This window comes from Oncorhynchus nerka, linkage group LG22 (genome assembly GCF_034236695.1).
Source record: "Oncorhynchus nerka isolate Pitt River linkage group LG22, Oner_Uvic_2.0, whole genome shotgun sequence".
In the NCBI taxonomy this organism is placed as follows: Eukaryota; Metazoa; Chordata; class Actinopteri; order Salmoniformes; family Salmonidae; genus Oncorhynchus; species Oncorhynchus nerka.
In genome coordinates this window covers 94,183,064-94,204,409 of record NC_088417.1, presented here as the reverse complement: position 1 = coordinate 94,204,409, position 21,346 = coordinate 94,183,064, and the positions used below count along the sequence as shown (strand labels likewise).

Here is a 21,346-nt window from a genome sequence, read left to right as displayed (position 1 = left end):
ATGAATGTGGAAGAGGTCTATTTATCCTGGGAGACACCTGGCCCAGGTGTTTCCCATGTAGCTGACGACCCTCTCAACTCCGCCCACCGGCATCCTAATAAGGAAACAAGAACAAAGACAGAATACGGCAGACAGAGTGGGAGGGTCGTCACATTCCCCCCCCATAAAACCGGGGACCAACAAGGACCCCGGAACAACATACCAGCCTCCCGCGTCCCAAATTGACACAGGCCTCTGCGTCCCAAATTGGTGAGGGGTTATGTGTTCACACCTCCCCCTGCCCCAACCAACCTCCTCAGACCTCAGCAACCTTTGCGCATAGGAAGCAATATTTAAGAGGAAAGAAGAACACAAGACCAGGAGGGAACAGACAGGAAAGATAGAACATGACAACCCGAAACAATGGTCAGTCATGTAAACATTCAGGAACATGGCACAAAAGACCAACAGCTACAAACTCCAATGAAAAGAACATCAGGGTCCTTAATTTTTACAACTCCCAACGATTCATAGTCACTTCCAACGATTCATAGTCACTTCCAACGATTCATAGTCACTTCCAACGATTCATAGTCACTTCCAACGAAACAGAATTTCACTAATTTCAATCATTTAAGCTTGTAGTGTTCAGCGATCTTCAACAGCCGTTCTTAAGTACATAATTCTAACAGGTCCTCTGATGGAAAGCGAATGAACTTGTATACATGAGACACCATAGTCATAAGTAAGTAATCTTGCTCAACCCCTCTGCTGAGCACATCAGACCACAACCAGAGAAATGACAATCACCCTGAGCACCACAGAAGAGAGATGAGATACGGAGCTTCCCCAAAACCTACAATAACTCAACCCTAGTCTTCGTGCAGATTTGCGGTGGGTATTTACGCACTGTAGCCCGCTGGCAAGGAAATTGAACTACCCAGCATGCTGGCAAATTCCACCAAGCCACGGACGTGCCCCCGAGACAACTGCTCAGTCCACAGACACCACACAAAAATAACAAACATTTAACCATGCCCAACATGTCCAAAATTGAAACACGTCGCTAAGCCTATCAGGGGAAAAAGGCTATAGCTCCGGGTAGCAAGTTTCACTACCCTACACAATCTCCTACCGAGGTACACAGCCGATTTACTCACCTCCTCAGACTGACTTCCCAACAGAAAGTAGAACAAGAGTTTACAGGCTAGGCAGGGCCTGGAAACTAACCATTATCTCTCTCCAACGCAGCACACAAACCAAACAACAAAGGCAACCAATACTGGGCCTATCAAACTCAACCACAATATGCAAACACGTACCTCCACGGTCTCCCAAACCAGTAGCTCAAAGATCCCGGACGAGCCCCCACTTGTCACGAACCGGCTCAAAGCCCGTAACAAAGGGAGACAACGTGGAGATAAGGAGTAGCAAAACATATATTTATTAACTAAAGCAACTAAGGAAAATATACAATGGTGTGTGTAATCAGTAATCAGTAGTGTAAGTGAGTGTTTTGCATGCATGAATGTGATAATGCAGGGTGTTGAAAGGTGCCAAAGCAAACAAACAAAAGGTCACCAAGAACCACAACACAATCTACATAAGGTGTCTGCCTGGAGAGAGTCTTCTCCATGAATGTGGAAGAGGTCTATTTATCCTGGGAGACACCTGGCCCAGGTGTTTCCCATGTAGCTGACGACCCTCTCAACTCCGCCCACCGGCATCCTAATAAGGAAACAAGAACAAAGACAGAATACGGCAGACAGAGTGGGAGGGTCGTCACACCGGTCCTCTGTGGATAGAAGTCATACAACACAACCCTGTACCCACACCGGTCCTCTGTGGATAAGAAACCATACAACACAACCCTGTACCCACACCGGTCCTCTGTGGATAGAAACCATACAACACAACCCTGCACCCACACCGGTCCTCTGTGGATAGAAGTCATACAACACAACCCTGTACCCACACCGGTCCTCTGTGGATAGAAGTCATACAACACAACCCTGCACCCACACCGGTCCTCTGTGGATAGAAGTCATGCAACACAACCCTGTACCCACACCGGTCCTCTGTGGATAAGAAGTCATGCAACACAACCCTGTACCCACACCGGTCCTCTGTGGATAAGAAGTCATGCGACACAACCCTGTACCCACACCGGTCCTCTGTGGATAAGAAGTCATGCGACACAACCCTGTACCCACACCGGTCCTCTGTGGATAGAAGTAATGCAACACAACCCTGTACCCACACCGGTCCTCTGTGGATAAGAAGTCATACAACACAACCCTGCACCCACACCGGTCCTCTGTGGATAGAAGTCATACGACACAACCCTGTACCCACACCGGTCCTCTGTGGATAGAAGTCATACGACACAACCCTGTACCCACACCGGTCCTCTGTGGATAGAAGTCATACGACACAACCCTGCACCCACACCGGTCCTCTGTGGATAGAAGTAATGCGACACAACCCTGTACCCACACCGGTCCTCTGTGGATAGAAGTCATGCAAGACAACCCTGTACCCACACCGGTCCTCTGTGGATAGAAGTCATGCGACACAACCCTGCACCCACACCGGTCCTCTGTGGATAAGAAGTCATGCGACACAACCCTGTACCCACACCGGTCCTCTGTGGATAGAAGTCATACGACACAACCCTGTACCCACACCGGTCCTCTGTGGATAGAAGTCATGCGACACAACCCTGCACCCACACCGGTCCTCTGTGGATAGAAGTCATACAACACAACCCTGTACCCACACCGGTCCTCTGTGGATAGAAGTCATGTTTTAGCCTTGTGTTTGACGTAGCTTACCTTGTGTTAGCCTTATAGTTAGCTTTGTCTTCCAGGCTTCCTCTCTCAACTCTCAACTCAACTGGCAAATGAGACGAGCCATCAGTGGAGTTAGCATTAGCCTCATCCGCTAGACTAATCACGCCATGGTATGCCTGGTTCATATTGACAGTGTGATTTAAAACCCCTAGGCCCAGCAGCTATAGTGTGGGGATAAGAGCATTATTACAAGGCACAGGAACAAGAGGCATTTATCAGTCTGTGGTGTAGTGATATTACTGTGTGCTATTCCTCCCCTGTTCATTGGTTGTGTGTATGTAGGCTACACTATATGCTCCTATTTGATGTGAGACATGTATTAGCGGTTTTGATTTAGAAGTCGTGTGCATTGATTAGCTAAACTTAAACCAAAACAAAAGCCTCAGGCAGGCCTGAACATGGGCCTACCACTACACCACGATGCAGGCTGCTCTGCTCCCATAATACATCCTCTCATGGCCTGGGGTGGCCTGGCATGACCTGGCCAGTGCTCAGGCAGGGTAGTGATGTAAATAAGCTTAGCAGCAGGCCTCAGTCATGTGACCACCAACACAGGCACTTAACTGTCAGATCACAGACTGGGAGAAAGGGGTGATAGATGCTGGGTAAGACAAGCTGTCCTGTTTCATAACTGACTCTGTCTGGGCTGGGGACAGGGTTAGGTAGGTGAGACAGACTAGAATTAGACTGCTGTTCTACTGCCCACTGGGCATGGGTGGAGAAGTGAATGCGGATTGGCTTTGAGGAGGGGGCATAGACTTTGGCTACTGACTTCGTCTTTCCCCAAGAAAAAGTTGTGCCGATCAGTTGAAGAAACCCTTTGTCAAGGTCCAAATCTAACAAAACATCACAAAATGTCCTCATAATATATGCATGAACTGTTCCGAATTGTTTCGGCTGTGAATTATGCAGACTTCTTTGTGTCTACGGCCAACTGTCTGGAATGTAAACACAGTGTGTCTCCCCTGCCTGCAGAGTATTGTAAACACAACTGCTGGGATGTAAACACAGTGTGTCTCCCCTGCCTGCAGAGTATTGTAAACACAACTGTCTGGATGTAAACACAGTGTGTCTCCCCTGCCTGCAGAGTATTGTAAACACAACTGCTGGGATGTAAACACAGTGTGTCTCCCCTGCCTGCAGAGTATTGTAAACACAGTGTCTCTCCCCTGCCTGCAGAGTATTGTAAACACAGCTGTCTGGATGTAAACACAGTGTCTCTCCCCTGCCTGCAGAGTATTGTAAACACGACTGTCTGGATGTAAACACAGTGTGTCTCCCCTGCCTGCAGAGTATTGTAAACACAACTGTCTGGATGTAAACACAGTGTGTCTCCCCTGCCTGCAGAGTATGGTAAACACAACTGTCTGGGATGTAAACACAACTGTCTGGGATGTAAACACAGTGTCTCCCCTGCCTGCAGAGTATTGTAAACACAACTGTCTGGAATGTAAACACAGTGTCTCCCCTGCCTGCAGAGTATTGTAAACACAACAGTCTGGGATGTAAACACAACTGTCTGGGATGTAAACACAGTGTGTCTCCCCTGCCTGCAGAGTATTGTAAACACAACTGTCTGGATGTAAACACAGTGTGTCTCCCCTGCCTGCAGAGTATTGTAAACACAACTGCTGGGATGTAAACACAGTGTGTCTCCCCTGCCTGCAGAGTATTGTAAACACAGTGTCTCTCCCCTGCCTGCAGAGTATTGTAAACACGACTGTCTGGATGTAAACACAGTGTGTCTCCCCTGCCTGCAGAGTATTGTAAACACAACTGTCTGGATGTAAACACAGTGTGTCTCCCCTGCCTGCAGAGTATGGTAAACACAACTGTCTGGGATGTAAACACAACTGTCTGGGATGTAAACACAGTGTCTCCCCTGCCTGCAGAGTATTGTAAACACAACTGTCTGGAATGTAAACACAGTGTCTCCCCTGCCTGCAGAGTATTGTAAACACAACTGTCTGGGATGTAAACACAACTGTCTGGATGTAAACACAGTGTGTCTCCCCTGCCTGCAGAGTATTGTAAACACAACTGTCTGGAATGTAAACACAGTGTCTCCCCTGCCTGCAGAGTATTGTAAACACAACTGTCTGGGATGTAAACACAACTGTCTGGAATGTAAACACAGTGTGTCTCCCCTGCCTGCAGAGTATTGTAAACACAACTGTCTGGGATGTAAACACAACTGTCTGGATGTAAACACAGTGTGTCTCCCCTGCCTGCAGAGTATTGTAAACACAACTGTCTGGAATGTAAACACAGTATGTCTCCCCTGCCTGCAGAGTATTGTAAACACAACTGTCTGGATATAAACACAGTGTCTCTCCCCTGCCTGCAGAGTATTGTAAACACAACTGCTGGGATGTAAACACAGTGTGTCTCCCCTGCCTGCATAGTATTGTAAACACAACTGTCTGGATGTAAACACAGTGTGTCTCCCCTGCCTGCAGAGTATTGTAAACACAACTGTCTGGATGTAAACACAGTGTCTCTCCCCTGCCTGCAGAGTATTGTAAACACAACTGTCTGGAATGTAAACACAGTGTCTCTCCCCTGCCTGCAGAGTATTGTAAACACAACTGTCTGGATGTAAACACAGTGTGTCTCCCCTGCCTGCAGAGTATTGTAAACACAACTGCTGGGATGTAAACACAACTGTCTGGATGTAAACACAGTGTGTCTCCCCTGCCTGCAGAGTATTGTAAACACAACTGCTGGGATGTAAACACAGTGTGTCTCCCCTGCCTGCAGAGTATTGTAAACACAACTGTCTGGGATGTAAACACAGTGTGTCTCCCCTGCCTGCAGAGTATTGTAAACACAACAGTCTGGGATGTAAACACAACTGTCTGGGATGTAAACACAGTGTGTCTCCCCTGCCTGCAGAGTATTGTAAACACAACTGTCTGGATGTAAACACAGTGTGTCTCCCCTGCCTGCAGAGTATTGTAAACACAACTGCTGGGATGTAAACACAGTGTGTCTCCCCTGCCTGCAGAGTATTGTAAACACAGTGTCTCTCCCCTGCCTGCAGAGTATTGTAAACACAGCTGTCTGGATGTAAACACAGTGTCTCTCCCCTGCCTGCAGAGTATTGTAAACACGACTGTCTGGATGTAAACACAGTGTGTCTCCCCTGCCTGCAGAGTATTGTAAACACAACTGTCTGGATGTAAACACAGTGTGTCTCCCCTGCCTGCAGAGTATGGTAAACACAACTGTCTGGGATGTAAACACAACTGTCTGGGATGTAAACACAGTGTCTCCCCTGCCTGCAGAGTATTGTAAACACAACTGTCTGGAATGTAAACACAGTGTCTCCCCTGCCTGCAGAGTATTGTAAACACAACTGTCTGGGATGTAAACACAACTGTCTGGATGTAAACACAGTGTCTCCCCTGCCTGCAGAGTATTGTAAACACAACTGTCTGGAATGTAAACACAGTGTCTCCCCTGCCTGCAGAGTATTGTAAACACAACTGTCTGGGATGTAAACACAACTGTCTGGAATGTAAACACAGTGTGTCTCCCCTGCCTGCAGAGTATTGTAAACACAACTGTCTGGGATGTAAACACAACTGTCTGGATGTAAACACAGTGTGTCTCCCCTGCCTGCAGAGTATTGTAAACACAACTGTCTGGAATGTAAACACAGTGTGTCTCCCCTGCCTGCAGAGTATTGTAAACACAACTGTCTGGATGTAAACACAGTGTCTCTCCCCTGCCTGCAGAGTATTGTAAACACGACTGTCTGGATGTAAACACAGTGTGTCTCCCCTGCCTGCAGAGTATTGTAAACACAACTGTCTGGATGTAAACACAGTGTGTCTCCCCTGCCTGCAGAGTATGGTAAACACAACTGTCTGGGATGTAAACACAACTGTCTGGGATGTAAACACAGTGTCTCCCCTGCCTGCAGAGTATTGTAAACACAACTGTCTGGAATGTAAACACAGTGTCTCCCCTGCCTGCAGAGTATTGTAAACACAACTGTCTGGGATGTAAACACAACTGTCTGGATGTAAACACAGTGTGTCTCCCCTGCCTGCAGAGTATTGTAAACACAACTGTCTGGAATGTAAACACAGTGTCTCCCCTGCCTGCAGAGTATTGTAAACACAACTGTCTGGGATGTAAACACAACTGTCTGGATGTAAACACAGTGTGTCTCCCCTGCCTGCAGAGTATTGTAAACACAACTGTCTGGAATGTAAACACAGTGTGTCTCCCCTGCCTGCAGAGTATTGTAAACACAACTGTCTGGATATAAACACAGTGTCTCTCCCCTGCCTGCAGAGTATTGTAAACACAACTGCTGGGATGTAAACACAGTGTGTCTCCCCTGCCTGCATAGTATTGTAAACACAACTGTCTGGATGTAAACACAGTGTGTCTCCCCTGCCTGCAGAGTATTGTAAACACAACTGTCTGGATGTAAACACAGTGTCTCTCCCCTGCCTGCAGAGTATTGTAAACACAACTGTCTGGGATGTAAACACAACTGTCTGGAATGTAAACACAGTGTCTCTCCCCTGCCTGCAGAGTATTGTAAACACAACTGTCTGGATGTAAACACAGTGTGTCTCCCCTGCCTGCAGAGTATTGTAAACACAACTGCTGGGATGTAAACACAACTGTCTGGATGTAAACACAGTGTGTCTCCCCTGCCTGCAGAGTATTGTAAACACAACTGTCTGGAATGTAAACACAGTGTCTCCCCTGCCTGCAGAGTATTGTAAACACAACTGTCTGGGATGTAAACACAACTGTCTGGAATGTAAACACAGTGTGTCTCCCCTGCCTGCAGAGTATTGTAAACACAACTGTCTGGGATGTAAACACAACTGTCTGGATGTAAACACAGTGTGTCTCCCCTGCCTGCAGAGTATTGTAAACACAACTGTCTGGAATGTAAACACAGTGTGTCTCCCCTGCCTGCAGAGTATTGTAAACACAACTGTCTGGATGTAAACACAGTGTCTCTCCCCTGCCTGCAGAGTATTGTAAACACGACTGTCTGGATGTAAACACAGTGTGTCTCCCCTGCCTGCAGAGTATTGTAAACACAACTGTCTGGATGTAAACACAGTGTGTCTCCCCTGCCTGCAGAGTATTGTAAACACAACAGTCTGGGATGTAAACACAACTGTCTGGGATGTAAACACAGTGTGTCTCCCCTGCCTGCAGAGTATTGTAAACACAACTGTCTGGATGTAAACACAGTGTGTCTCCCCTGCCTGCAGAGTATTGTAAACACAACTGCTGGGATGTAAACACAGTGTGTCTCCCCTGCCTGCAGAGTATTGTAAACACAGTGTCTCTCCCCTGCCTGCAGAGTATTGTAAACACAGCTGTCTGGATGTAAACACAGTGTCTCTCCCCTGCCTGCAGAGTATTGTAAACACGACTGTCTGGATGTAAACACAGTGTGTCTCCCCTGCCTGCAGAGTATTGTAAACACAACTGTCTGGATGTAAACACAGTGTGTCTCCCCTGCCTGCAGAGTATGGTAAACACAACTGTCTGGGATGTAAACACAACTGTCTGGGATGTAAACACAGTTTCTCCCCTGCCTGCAGAGTATTGTAAACACAACTGTCTGGAATGTAAACACAGTGTCTCCCCTGCCTGCAGAGTATTGTAAACACAACTGTCTGGGATGTAAACACAACTGTCTGGATGTAAACACAGTGTGTCTCCCCTGCCTGCAGAGTATTGTAAACACAACTGCTGGGATGTAAACACAACTGTCTGGATGTAAACACAGTGTGTCTCCCCTGCCTGCAGAGTATTGTAAACACAACTGCTGGGATGTAAACACAGTGTGTCTCCCCTGCCTGCAGAGTATTGTAAACACAACTGTCTGGGATGTAAACACAGTGTGTCTCCCCTGCCTGCAGAGTATTGTAAACACAACAGTCTGGGATGTAAACACAACTGTCTGGGATGTAAACACAGTGTGTCTCCCCTGCCTGCAGAGTATTGTAAACACAACTGTCTGGATGTAAACACAGTGTGTCTCCCCTGCCTGCAGAGTATTGTAAACACAGTGTCTCTCCCCTGCCTGCAGAGTATTGTAAACACAGCTGTCTGGATGTAAACACAGTGTCTCTCCCCTGCCTGCAGAGTATTGTAAACACGACTGCTGGGATGTAAACACAGTGTGTCTCCCCTGCCTGCATAGTATTGTAAACACAACTGTCTGGATGTAAACACAGTGTGTCTCCCCTGCCTGCAGAGTATTGTAAACACAACTGTCTGGATGTAAACACAGTGTGTCTCCCCTGCCTGCAGAGTATGGTAAACACAACTGTCTGGGATGTAAACACAACTGTCTGGGATGTAAACACAGTGTCTCCCCTGCCTGCAGAGTATTGTAAACACAACTGTCTGGGATGTAAACACAACTGTCTGGATGTAAACACAGTGTGTCTCCCCTGCCTGCAGAGTATTGTAAACACAACTGTCTGGAATGTAAACACAGTGTCTCCCCTGCCTGCAGAGTATTGTAAACACAACTGTCTGGGATGTAAACACAACTGTCTGGAATGTAAACACAGTGTCTCCCCTGCCTGCAGAGTATTGTAAACACAACTGTCTGGGATGTAAACACAACTGTCTGGATGTAAACACAGTGTGTCTCCCCTGCCTGCAGAGTATTGTAAACACAACTGTCTGGAATGTAAACACAGTGTCTCCCCTGCCTGCAGAGTATTGTAAACACAACTGTCTGGGATGTAAACACAACTGTCTGGAATGTAAACACAGTGTGTCTCCCCTGCCTGCAGAGTATTGTAAACACAACTGTCTGGGATGTAAACACAACTGTCTGGATGTAAACACAGTGTGTCTCCCCTGCCTGCAGAGTATTGTAAACACAACTGTCTGGAATGTAAACACATTGTGTCTCCCCTGCCTGCAGAGTATTGTAAACACAACTGTCTGGATGTAAACACAGTGTCTCTCCCCTGCCTGCAGAGTATTGTAAACACAACTGCTGGGATGTAAACACAGTGTCTCTCCCCTGCCTGCAGAGTATTGTAAACACAGCTGTCTGGATGTAAACACAGTGTCTCTCCCCTGCCTGCAGAGTATTGTAAACACAACTGTCTGGATGTAAACACAGTGTGTCTCCCCTGCCTGCAGAGTATTGTAAACACAACTGCTGGGATGTAAACACAGTGTGTCTCCCCTGCCTGCAGAGTATTGTAAACACAACTGTCTGGGATGTAAACACAGTGTGTCTCCCCTGCCTGCAGAGTATTGTAAACACAACTGTCTGGGATGTAAACACAACTGTCTGGAATGTAAACACAGTGTCTCTCCCCTGCCTGCAGAGTATTGTAAACACAACTGTCTGGATGTAAACACAGTGTGTCTCCCCTGCCTGCAGAGTATTGTAAACACAACTGCTGGGATGTAAACACAACTGTCTGGATGTAAACACAGTGTGTCTCCCCTGCCTGCAGAGTATTGTAAACACAACTGTCTGGATGTAAACACAGTGTGTCTCCCCTGCCTGCAGAGTATTGTAAACACAACTGCTGGGATGTAAACACAACTGTCTGGATGTAAACACAGTGTGTCTCCCCTGCCTGCAGAGTATTGTAAACACAACTGTCTGGATGTAAACACAGTGTGTCTCCCCTGCCTGCAGAGTATTGTAAACACAACTGTCTGGGATGTAAACACAGTGTGTCTCCCCTGCCTGCAGAGTATTGTAAACACAACTGCTGGGATGTAAACACAGTGTGTATCCCCTGCCTGCAGAGTATTGTAAACACAACTGCTGGGATGTAAACACAGTGTCTCTCCCCTGCCTGCAGAGTATTGTAAACACAACTGCTGGGATGTAAACACAGTGTCTCTCCCCTGCCTGCAGAGTATTGTAAACACAACTGTCTGGGATGTAAACACAGTGTGTCTCCCCTGCCTGCAGAGTATTGTAAACACAACTGCTGGGATGTAAACACAGTGTCTCTCCCCTGCCTGCAGAGTATTGTAAACACAACTGTCTGGATGTAAACACAGTGTGTCTCCCCTGCCTGCAGAGTATTGTAAACACAACTGTCTGGATGTAAACACAGTGTCTCTCCCCTGCCTGCAGAGTATTGTAAACACAACTGTCTGGATGTAAACACAGTGTGTCTCCCCTGGCTGCAGAGTATTGTAAACACAACTGTCTGGAATGTAAACACAACTGCCCTCTAGTCAATGGGCGGGGGTGTTGATTTGACATTCGCGTTAATCTGACTTTTCATAGCTGTTTTCCTACTCTATCTGATTGACTCACTAACGTAACATTTCTTGACTCAACATGGTGAAGTGAGGTGGACAGGTCTTTGCCTGGTTTTGTTTTGTTTACAAATACACCATTTCTCTCTGCAGGTCCCTCCCTCCTCCTTCCCTCCGTCCCCCGGCAGGTGGCAGGCAGCAGGTCGCCATGGAGAACTCGTCTGTGGCGTCAGCGTCCTCAGAGGCTGGCAGCACGCGCTCGCAGGAGATTGAGGAGCTGGAGCGCTTCATCGACAGCTACGTGCTGGAGTACCAGGTGCAAGGCCTGCTGGGAGATAAGAACGAGGCAGACCTGGACGGAGACAACAAGCCCCAGTCCCACATCTCACAGGTTCGCTAAAGCTGAAAGGGATCAGAGCCAACATGGCTACAGTAATGATAAAGGTCATGGCTGATGAACCAGAGCCAACATGGCTACAGTAATGATAAAGGTCATGGCTGATGAACCAGAGCCAACATGGCTACAGTAATGATAAAGGTCATGGCTGATGAACCAGAGCCAACATGGCTACAGTAATGATAAAGGTCATGGCTGATGAACCAGAGCCAACATGGCTACAGTAATGATAAAGGTCATGGCTGATGAACCAGAGCCAACATGGCTACAGTAATGATATGGGCCATGGCTGATGAACCAGAGCCAACATGGCTACAGTAATGATAAAGGTCATGGCTGATGAACCAGAGCCAACATGGCTACAGTAATGATAAAGGTCATGGCTGATGAACCAGAGCCAACATGGCTACAGTAATGATAAAGGTCATGGCTGATGAACCAGAGCCAACATGGCTACAGTAATGATAAAGGTCATGGCTGATGAACCAGAGCCAACATGGCTACAGTAATGATAAAGGTCATGGCTGATGAACCAGAGCCAACATGGCTACAGTAATGATAAAGGTCATGGCTGATGAACCAGAGCCAACATGGCTACAGTAATGATAAAGGTCATGGCTGATGAACCAGAGCCAACATGGCTACAGTAATGATATGGGCCATGGCTGATGAACCAGAGCCAACATGGCTACAGTAATGATAAAGGTCATGGCTGATGAACCAGAGCCAACATGGCTACAGTAATGATAAAGGTCATGGCTGATGAACCAGAGCCAACATGGCTACAGTAATGATAAGGGCCATGGCTGATGAACCAGAGCCAACATGGCTACAGTAATGATAAGGGCCATGGCTGATGAACCAAAGCAAACATGGCTACAGTAATGATAAGGGCCATGGCTGATGAACCAGAGCCAACATGGCTACAGTAATGATAAAGGTCATGGCTGATGAACCAGAGCCAACATGACTACAGTAATGATAAAGGTCATGGCTGATGAACCAGAGCCAACATGACTACAGTAATGATAAAGGTCATGGCTGATGAACCAGAGCCAACATGGCTACAGTAATGATACAGGTCATGGCTCATGAACCAGAGCCAACATGGCTTCAATAAATGCAAATGTGCAAAGCATTAAAAGTACTGGAAATAATCAAGGTCATGCTGTTATGATAATGCAGCTGTTAACATTTCTGCTGAATTTCCGATTGCACTGAAACCCAAACCTGGCTGCTCCCATACATAAATACACAGTAAACTGGGGTAGTTTACCCCATGGGATATATTCCAAGCTGAGCAGCATTCACAAAATAGCCAAGCTAAAATTAGTGGACCACACGAACCAGCTGGTAAGTGGAGGGAGGAGGAGAGATTTGTAAATGTCATTCATTTCACCAGGACAGGATTGTGTAAAAATAGTAATTCTCTCTTCCTGCCCTTTGTAACTTCCTTTCCCTCCTCTCTCACTCTCACCTAGTGGACAGAGGACTGCAATGACAGGAAAGATGGGAGTTGGTCATCCTCACGGGGGAGGGGCTCCACCAAACCGGTGAGTTCCTAGTAATCTGGACTGTGTTTGGCATACAGGCTGGCTGAGGATTTTATTTATTTATTTATTTATTTCACCTTTATTTAACCAGGTAGGCAAGTTGAGAACAAGTTCTCATTTACAATTGCGACCTGGCCAAGATAAAGCAAAGCAGTTCGACAGATACAACGACACAGAGTTACACATGGAGTAAAACAAACATACAGTCAATAATACAGTATAAACAAGTCTATATACAATGTGAGCAAATGAGGTGAGAAGGGAGGTAAAGTCAAAAAAGGCCATGGTGGCAAAGTAAATACAATATAGCAAGTAAAACACTGGAATGGTAGTTTTGCAATGGAAGAATGTGCAAAGTAGAAATAAAAATAATGGGGTGCAAAGGAGCTAAATAAATAAATACATTAAATACAGTTGGGAAAGAGGTAGTTGTTTGGGCTAAATTATAGGTGGGCTATGTACAGGTGCAGTAATCTGTAAGATGCTCTGACAGTTGGTGCTTAAAGCTAGTGAGGGAGATAAGTGTTTCCAGTTTCAGAGATTTTTGTAGTTCGTTCCAGTCATTGGCAGCAGAGAACTGGAAGGAGAGGCGGCCAAAGAAAGAATTGGTTTTGGGGGTGACTAGAGAGATATACCTGCTGGAGCGTGTGCTACAGGTGGGAGATGCTATGGTGACCAGCGAGCTGAGATAAGGGGGGACTTTACCTAGCAGGGTCTTGTAGATGACATGGAGCCAGTGGGTTTGGCGACGAGTATGAAGCGAGGGCCAGCCAACGAGAGCGTACAGGTCGCAATGGTGGGTAGTATATGGGGCTTTGGTGACAAAACGGATTGCACTGTGATAGAGTGCATCCAATTTGTTGAGTAGGGTATTGGAGGCTATTTTGTAAATGACATCGCCAAAGTCGAGGATTGGTAGGATGGTCAGTTTTACAAGGGTATGTTTGGCAGCATGAGTGAAGGATGCTTTGTTGCGAAATAGGAAACCAATTCTAGATTTAACTTTGGATTGGAGATGTTTGATATGGGTCTGGAGGGAGAGTTTACAGTCTAACCAGACACCTAAGTATTTGTAGTCCACGTATTCTAAGTCAGAGCCGTCCAGAGTAGTGATGTTGGACAGGCGGGTAGGTGCAGGTAGCGATCGGTTGAAGAGCATGCATTTAGTTTTACTTGTATTTAAGAGCAATTGGAGGCCACGGAAGGAGAGTTGTATGGCATTGAAGCTTGCCTGGAGGGTTGTTAACACAGTATCCAAAGAAGGGCCGGAAGTATACAGAATGGTGTCGTCTGCGTAGAGGTGGATCAGAGACTCACCAGCAGCAAGAGCGACCTCATTGATGTATATAGAGAAGAGAGTCGGTCCAAGAATTTAACCCTGTGGCACCCCCATAGAGACTGCCAGAGGTCCGGACAGCAGACCCTCCGATTTGACACACTGAAATCTATCAGAGAAGTAGTTGGTGAACCAGGCGAGGCAATCATTTGAGAAACCAAGGCTGTCGAGTCTGCCGATGAGGATGTGGTGATTGACAGAGTCGAAAGCCTTGGCCAGATCAATGAATACGGCTGCACAGTAATGTTTCTTATCGATGGCGGTTAAGATATCGTTTAGGACCTTGAGCGTGGCTGAGGTGCACCCATGACCAGCTCTGAAACCAGATTGCATAGCAGAGAAGGTATGGTGAGATTCGAAATGGTCGGTAATCTGTTTGTTGACTTGGCTTTCGAAGACCTTAGAAAGGCAGGGTAGGATAGATATAGGTCTGTCACAGTTTAGGTCAAGAGTGTCTCCCCCTTTGAAGAGGGGGATGACCGCTGCTGCTTTCCAATCTTTGGGAATCTCAGACGACACGAAAGAGAGGTTGAACAGGCTAGTAATAGGGGTGGCAACAATTTCGTCAGATAATTTTAGAAAGAAAGGGTCCAGATTGTCTAGCCCGGCTGATTTGTAGGGGTCCAGATTTTTCAGCTCTTTCAGAACATCAGCTGAATGGATTTGGGAGAAGGAGAAATGGGGAAGGCTTGGGCGAGTTGCTGTTGGGGGTGCAGTGCTGTTGACCGGGGTAGGAGTAGCCAGGTGGAAAGCATGGCCAGCCGTAGAAAAATGCTTATTGAAATTCTCAATTATGGTGGATTTATCAGTGGTGACAGTGTTTCCTATCTTCAGTGCAGTGGGCAGCTGGGAGGAGGTGTTCTTATTCTCCATGGACTTTACAGTGTCCCAGAACTTTTTTGAGTTAGTGTTGCAGGAAGCAAATTTCTGCTTGAAAAAGCTAGCCTTGGCTTTTCTAACTGCCTGTGTATAACGGTTTCTAGCTTCCCTGAACAGCTGCATATCACGGGGGCTGTTCGATGCTAATGCAGAACGCCATAGGATGTTTTTGTGTTGGTTAAGGGCAGTCAGGTCTGGGGAGAACCAAGGGCTATATCTGTTCCTGGTTCTAAATTTCTTGAATGGGGCATGTTTATTTAAGATGGTTAGGAAGGCATTTAAAAAAAATATCCAGGCATCCTCTACTGACGGGATGAGATCAATATCCTTCCAGGATACCCCCGGCCAGGCCGATTAGAAAGGCCTGCTCGCTGAAGTGTTTCAGGGAGCGTTTTACAGTGATGAGTGGAGGTCGTTTGACCGCTGACCCATTACGGATGCAGGCAATGAGGCAGTGATCGCTGAGATCTTGGTTGAAGACAGCAGAGGTGTATTTAGAGGGGAAGTTGGTTAGGATGATATCTATGAGGGTGCCCATGTTCAAGGCTTTGGGGGGGTACCTGGTAGGTTCATTGATAATTTGTGTGAAATTGAGGGCATCAAGTTTAGATTGTAGGATGGCTGGGGTGTTAAGCATGTTCCAGTTTAGGTCGCCTAGCAGCACGAGCTCTGAAGATAGATGGGGGGCAATCAGTTCACATATGGTGTCCAGAGCACAGCTGGGGGCAGAGGGTGGTCTATAGCAGGCGGCAACGGTGAGAGACTTGTTTTTAGAGAGGTGGATTTTTAAAAGTAGAAGTTCAAATTGTTTGGGTACAGACCTGGATAGTAGGACAGAACTCTGCAGGCTATCTTTGCAGTAGATTGCAACACCGCCCCCTTTGGCAGTTCTATCTTGTCTGAAAATGTTGTAGTTTGGAATTAAAATTTCTGAATTTTTGGTGGTCTTCCTAAGCCAGGATTCAGACACAGCTAGAACATCCGGGTTGGCAGAGTGTGCTAAAGCAATGAATAGAACAAACTTAGGGAGGAGGCTTCTAATGTTAACATGCATGAAACCAAGGCTATTACGGTTACAGAAGTCATCAAAAGAGAGCGCCTGGGGAATAGGAGTGGAGCTAGGCACTGCAGGGCCTGGATTCACCTCTACATCGCCAGAGGAACATAGGAGGAGAAGAATAAGGGTGCGGCTAAAAGCAGTAAGAATTGGTCGTCTAGAACGTCTGGAACAGAGAGTAAAAGGAGGTTTCTGGGGGCGATAAAATAGCATCAAGGTATAATGTACAGACAAAGGTATGGTAGGATGTGAATACAGTGGAGGTAAACCTAGGTATTGAGTGATGAAGAGAGAGATATTGTCTCTAGGAACATCATTGAAACCAGGAGATGTCATAGCATGTGTGGGTGGTGGAACTAATAAGTTGGATAAGGTATAGTGAGCAGGACTAGAGGCTCTACAGTGAAATAAGCCAATAAACACTAACCAGAACAGCAATGGACAAGACATATTGACATTAAGGAGAGGCATGCTTAGTCGAGTGATCAAAAGGGTCCAGGGAGTGGAGAGGTTGGTTTGGGGGTCACGGCGATTTAGACAGCTAGCCAGGACATCGGTAGCAAGCTAGCATAGGATGGAGGTCTGTTGTTAGCCACCTCTTGCGTTCCGTCAGTAGATTAGTGAGGTTCCGTGTTGTAGAGGGGATTAGTCCAAATCACACAACAACAATAAAAAATAAACATTAGATATAGTTATAGAGGCCCAAGAAGAAACATAATAATAATACAAATAAATAAACATTAGATATAGTTATAGAGGCCCAAGAAGAAACATAATAATAATACAAATAAATAAACATTAGATATAGTTATAGAGGCCCAAGAAGAAACATAATAATAATACAAATAAATAAATTGTCCGATTAGTCTATTCTGAGAGCAGGATGAGGTTGGGTCCCTGAATAGTACACACAGCGGTGCTGAGGCCCAATGTCCAATACCCCACCCAAACCCTATCCCTCCCGCCCAATCCAACTCTGTCATTGACCAGGGTGGAAACGAGCTCTCAGTGACAGCCAAGGTTACTAACAGATGGCTCCAATTAAAAAAGACATACAGCACAGATATTGCTTCTGTTTCATTGGGTATCCACTTGTCTGCTTATGTAGCAAATGCCCATTAGGACACAACCATCAAAAGCAAGCGTCATACTAAAAGTGAGCAGATACATTCAAAATGCAACTTATTTCATTTCTGATGATGGTAAATGACATATCTCAGTCCGAGGCTCTGCCGAAGTGTAGGATGGCTAAGACAAGTGTTCATCATCTGCAAATTGTAGGTCTAACTAGAGGTGGAAACGTTTAAATGTTAAAACGTTTAAACAATATTAGGTTCTTTTAATGTTAAGAAAAAACCCTAACTGATAAACAATGATTTTAGTATTTTTTTATCACAAAACATAATTTTCCGTGTTATAACCCAACCAGATGATGGGCTCTAAAGGGGAAGTTTAATATGATGCAATATGATGTAAATGCAGAAAGTAAACAGCGTTGTGTTGTCAATTTCCTCAACAACTAAGAGTGTTGAAGCGCGATGCTCAACTTCTCTATCTTGGTGCCCCTGGCAACCACATACAACGGTAGTATAGCAACCAATCAGTCTCCTCTGTTCCAAAAATATTTACGAGTTGATTCCTAGCGGAATTGATTCTTGACACTCAGAAATGGGAGTCGGCACCAGGAGTCGATATGCAAGTAGTTGAGAAATCTATTATTTTGACAGCAACTCCACACCTCTACGTCGTCATCATTAACAGTTGGCAGAGAAAGGCAAGCAACAGCTAAGTGCTGTATGACAATACTTAGTGAAGTTAAATGAGGAAATGCAAACATTGTGAGGTGGAATTGAGGTACAGTAATGGTAGTACGGGGGGCGGTAATGGTAGTACGGGGGGTAATGGTAGTACGGGGCGGTAATGGTAGTACGGGGGGCGGTAATGGTAGTACGGGGGGGGGTAATGGTAGTACTGGGGGCGGTAATGGTAGTAAGTACGGGGTGGTAATGGTAGTGCGGGGCTGTAATGGTAGTACGGGCGGTAATGGTAGTACTGGGGGCGGTAATGGTAGTACGGGGGGTAATGGTAGTGCGGGCGGTAATGGTAGTGCGGGGGCGGTAATGGTAGTACGGGGGCGGTAATGGTAGTACGGGGGCGGTAATGGTAGTACGGGGCGGTAATGGTAGTACGGGGCAGCAATGATAGTACGGGCGGTAATGGCAATGCAGAGGGGCGGTAATGGTAGTACGGGGGGTAATGGTAGTACGGGGCGGTAATGGTAGTACGGGGCGGTAGTGGTAGTACGGGGCGGTAATGGTAGTACGGGGCGGTAGTGGTAGTACGGGGGGCGGTAATGGTAGTACGGGGCGGTAATGGTAGTACGGGGGCAGTAATGGTAGTACGGGCGGTAATGGTAGTACGGGGGTGGTAATGGTAGTACGGGGGCGGTACGGGGGCGGTAATGGTAGTACGTGGGGCGGTAATGGTAGTACGGGGGGTAATGGTAGTACGGGGCGGTAATGGTAGTACGGGGGGCGGTAATGGTAGTATGTGGGGCGGTAATGGTAGTACGGGGGCGGTAGTGTCCAGAGCATGGAGGCGCTACCAGGAGACAGGCCAGTACATCAGGAGACGTGGAGGAGGCCGTAGGAGGGCAACAACCCAGCAGCAGGACCGCTACCTCCGCCTTTGTGCAAGGAGGAGCAGGAGGAGCACTGCCAGAGCCTTGCAAAATGACCTCCAGCAGGCCACAAATGTGCATGTGTCTGCTCAAACGGTCAGAAACAGACTCCATGAGGGTGGTATGAAGGCCCGACGTCCACAGGTGGGGGTTGTGCTTTACAGCCCAACACCGTGCAGGACGTTTGGCATTTACCAGAGAACACCAAGATTGGCAAATTCGCCACTGGCGCCCTGTGCTCTTCACAGATGAAAGCAGGATCACACTTTGCACAGGTGACAGACGTGACAGTTTGGAGACGCCGTGGAGAACGTTCTGCTGCCTGCAACATCCTCCAGCATGACCGGTTTGGCGGTGGGTCAGTCATGGTGTGGGGTGGCATTTCTTTGGGGGGCCGCACAGCCCTCCATGTGCTCGCCAGAGGTAGCCTGACTGCCATTAGGTACCGAGATGAGATCCTCAGACCCCTTGTGAGACCATATGCTGGTACGGTTGGCCCTGGGTTCCTCCTAATGCAAGACAATGCTAGACCTCATGTGGCTGGAGTGTGTCAGCAGTTCCTGCAAGAGGAAGGCATTGATGCTATGGACTGGCCTGCCCGTTCCCCAGACCTGAATCCAATTGAGCACATCTGGGACATCATGTCTCGTTCCATCCACCAACGCCACGTTGCACCACAGACTGTCCAGGAGTTGGCGGATGCTTTAGTCCAGGTCTGGAAGGAGATCCCTCAGGAGACCATCCGCCACCTCATCAGGAGCATGCCCAGGCGTTGTAGGGAGGTCATACAGGCACGTGGAGGCCTCACACACTACTGAGCCTCATTTTGACTTGTTTTAAGGACATTACATCAAAGTTGGATCAGCCTGTAGTGTGGTTTTCCACTTGAATTTTGAGTGTGATTCCAAATCCAGACCTCCATGGGTTGATAAATTTGATTTCCATTGATAATTTTTGTGTGATTTTGTTGTCAGCACATTCAACTATGTAAAGAAAAAAGTATTTAATAAGAATATTTCATTCATTCAGATCTAGGATGTGTTATTTTAGTGTTCCCTTTATTTTTTGAGCAGTGTATAACTGTTCAGTAGGGTATACCACCTTAGCAAAACATTTTGTAACAGAAAACAAAAATTCTTATTGTACGAGTTGTCTTGTGATATCACAGGGTGCTAGTCCAGAGTGTGTGCTTTCACCCATGTGCCGCCTCCGGCTTTGTGTCTGCGCCTGTTGGCACGACGACCTGGCAGAGTGGGTTTGACCGTGAATGCTGGCACAGGGTGGAGGGAGACACACACCCGTCTCACTGGCTCCCGCTGTCATTGCCTGTCTCAACCAATGACTTGTGGTTGTGTTCCAATCTTATTGTGGTTGTGTAAGACAAGGCCCACTGCTTGCCCAGGGTAAGTAAGCCCTCTGTTCCCCACCTGGGCTGCCAGATCAGGTTTCATGTGCTGATTCCTGTGCACCTTCCCACTTACACCAGAGATCTGTATATAATGACGAGATGCTCATGTCTCCACTCTAACAATGGGAGTCGTTGTCCCAAAGGCGGGAAGGCAGGTGACAAGTTTAGGTCCAAAATAAGCCGGAAGAAACACATTCGTGGACAGATTTTTTCGCGAGTGAAACCTCTTGTTTCACCTCTTCCTCTCTGTTTACACACACACACCAAGCCCCTCCCCCTGCCACTTTCAACAACAAAGATGAGAGATCACTTCCTCCTCTGACAAGTGGCTTCAACTCGATTTACCTTTTTGAGGTTTGGTCCATCAGAATGGGTCTACATTAGTAGACTTTCCATAGGTGTAATGAAAGAGATTTCATCCTGGGTCAGTATGAATAGTTTGTTCTATAGGTGATAAAGGCAGAGAGAAGAGGTTAGGTGATACCGTCACACAGAGATGAAGTGACTAGGTGTTAGAGGAGAACGCAAAGCACCACAAGGCTGCTCCAGGACATGAGGGCCCTTCTGGCCCTTCTGGTTCTCTGGCACTCTGGCCCTTCTGGTTCTCTGGCACTCTGGCCCTCTGGTCTTCTGGCCCTTCTGGTTCTCTGGCACTCTGGCCCTTCTGGTCCTCTGGTTCTCTGGCACTCTGGTCCTTCTGGCCCTCTGGTCCTTCTGGTCTTCTGGCCCTTCTGGCTCTCTGGCCCTTCTGGTTCTCTGGCCCTCTGGTCCTCTGGTCTTCTGGCCCTTCTGGCTCTCTGGCCCTTCTGGTTCTCTGGCACTCTGGCCCTTCTGGTCCTCTGGTTCTCTGGCACTCTGGCCCTCTGGTCCTTCTGGCCCTCTGGTTCTTCTGGTCTTCTGGCCCTTCTGGCTCTCTGGCCCTTCTGGTTCTCTGGCCCTCTGGTCCTCTGGTCTTCTGGCC

General features: G+C 47.2%; 1 protein-coding gene across 1 annotated transcript in view; it reads left to right on the top strand.

The window, feature by feature from the left end:
- Positions 1-21,346, top strand: part of ctif (CBP80/20-dependent translation initiation factor) — a 224,797-nt gene that overhangs the window by 26,389 nt on the left and 177,062 nt on the right. Inside the window, 2 exon segments of the mRNA XM_065007588.1 lie at positions 11,229-11,466; positions 12,954-13,025. Of these exon segments, the coding sequence (XP_064863660.1) occupies positions 11,284-11,466; positions 12,954-13,025 (255 nt within the window). The 5' untranslated portion in view covers positions 11,229-11,283.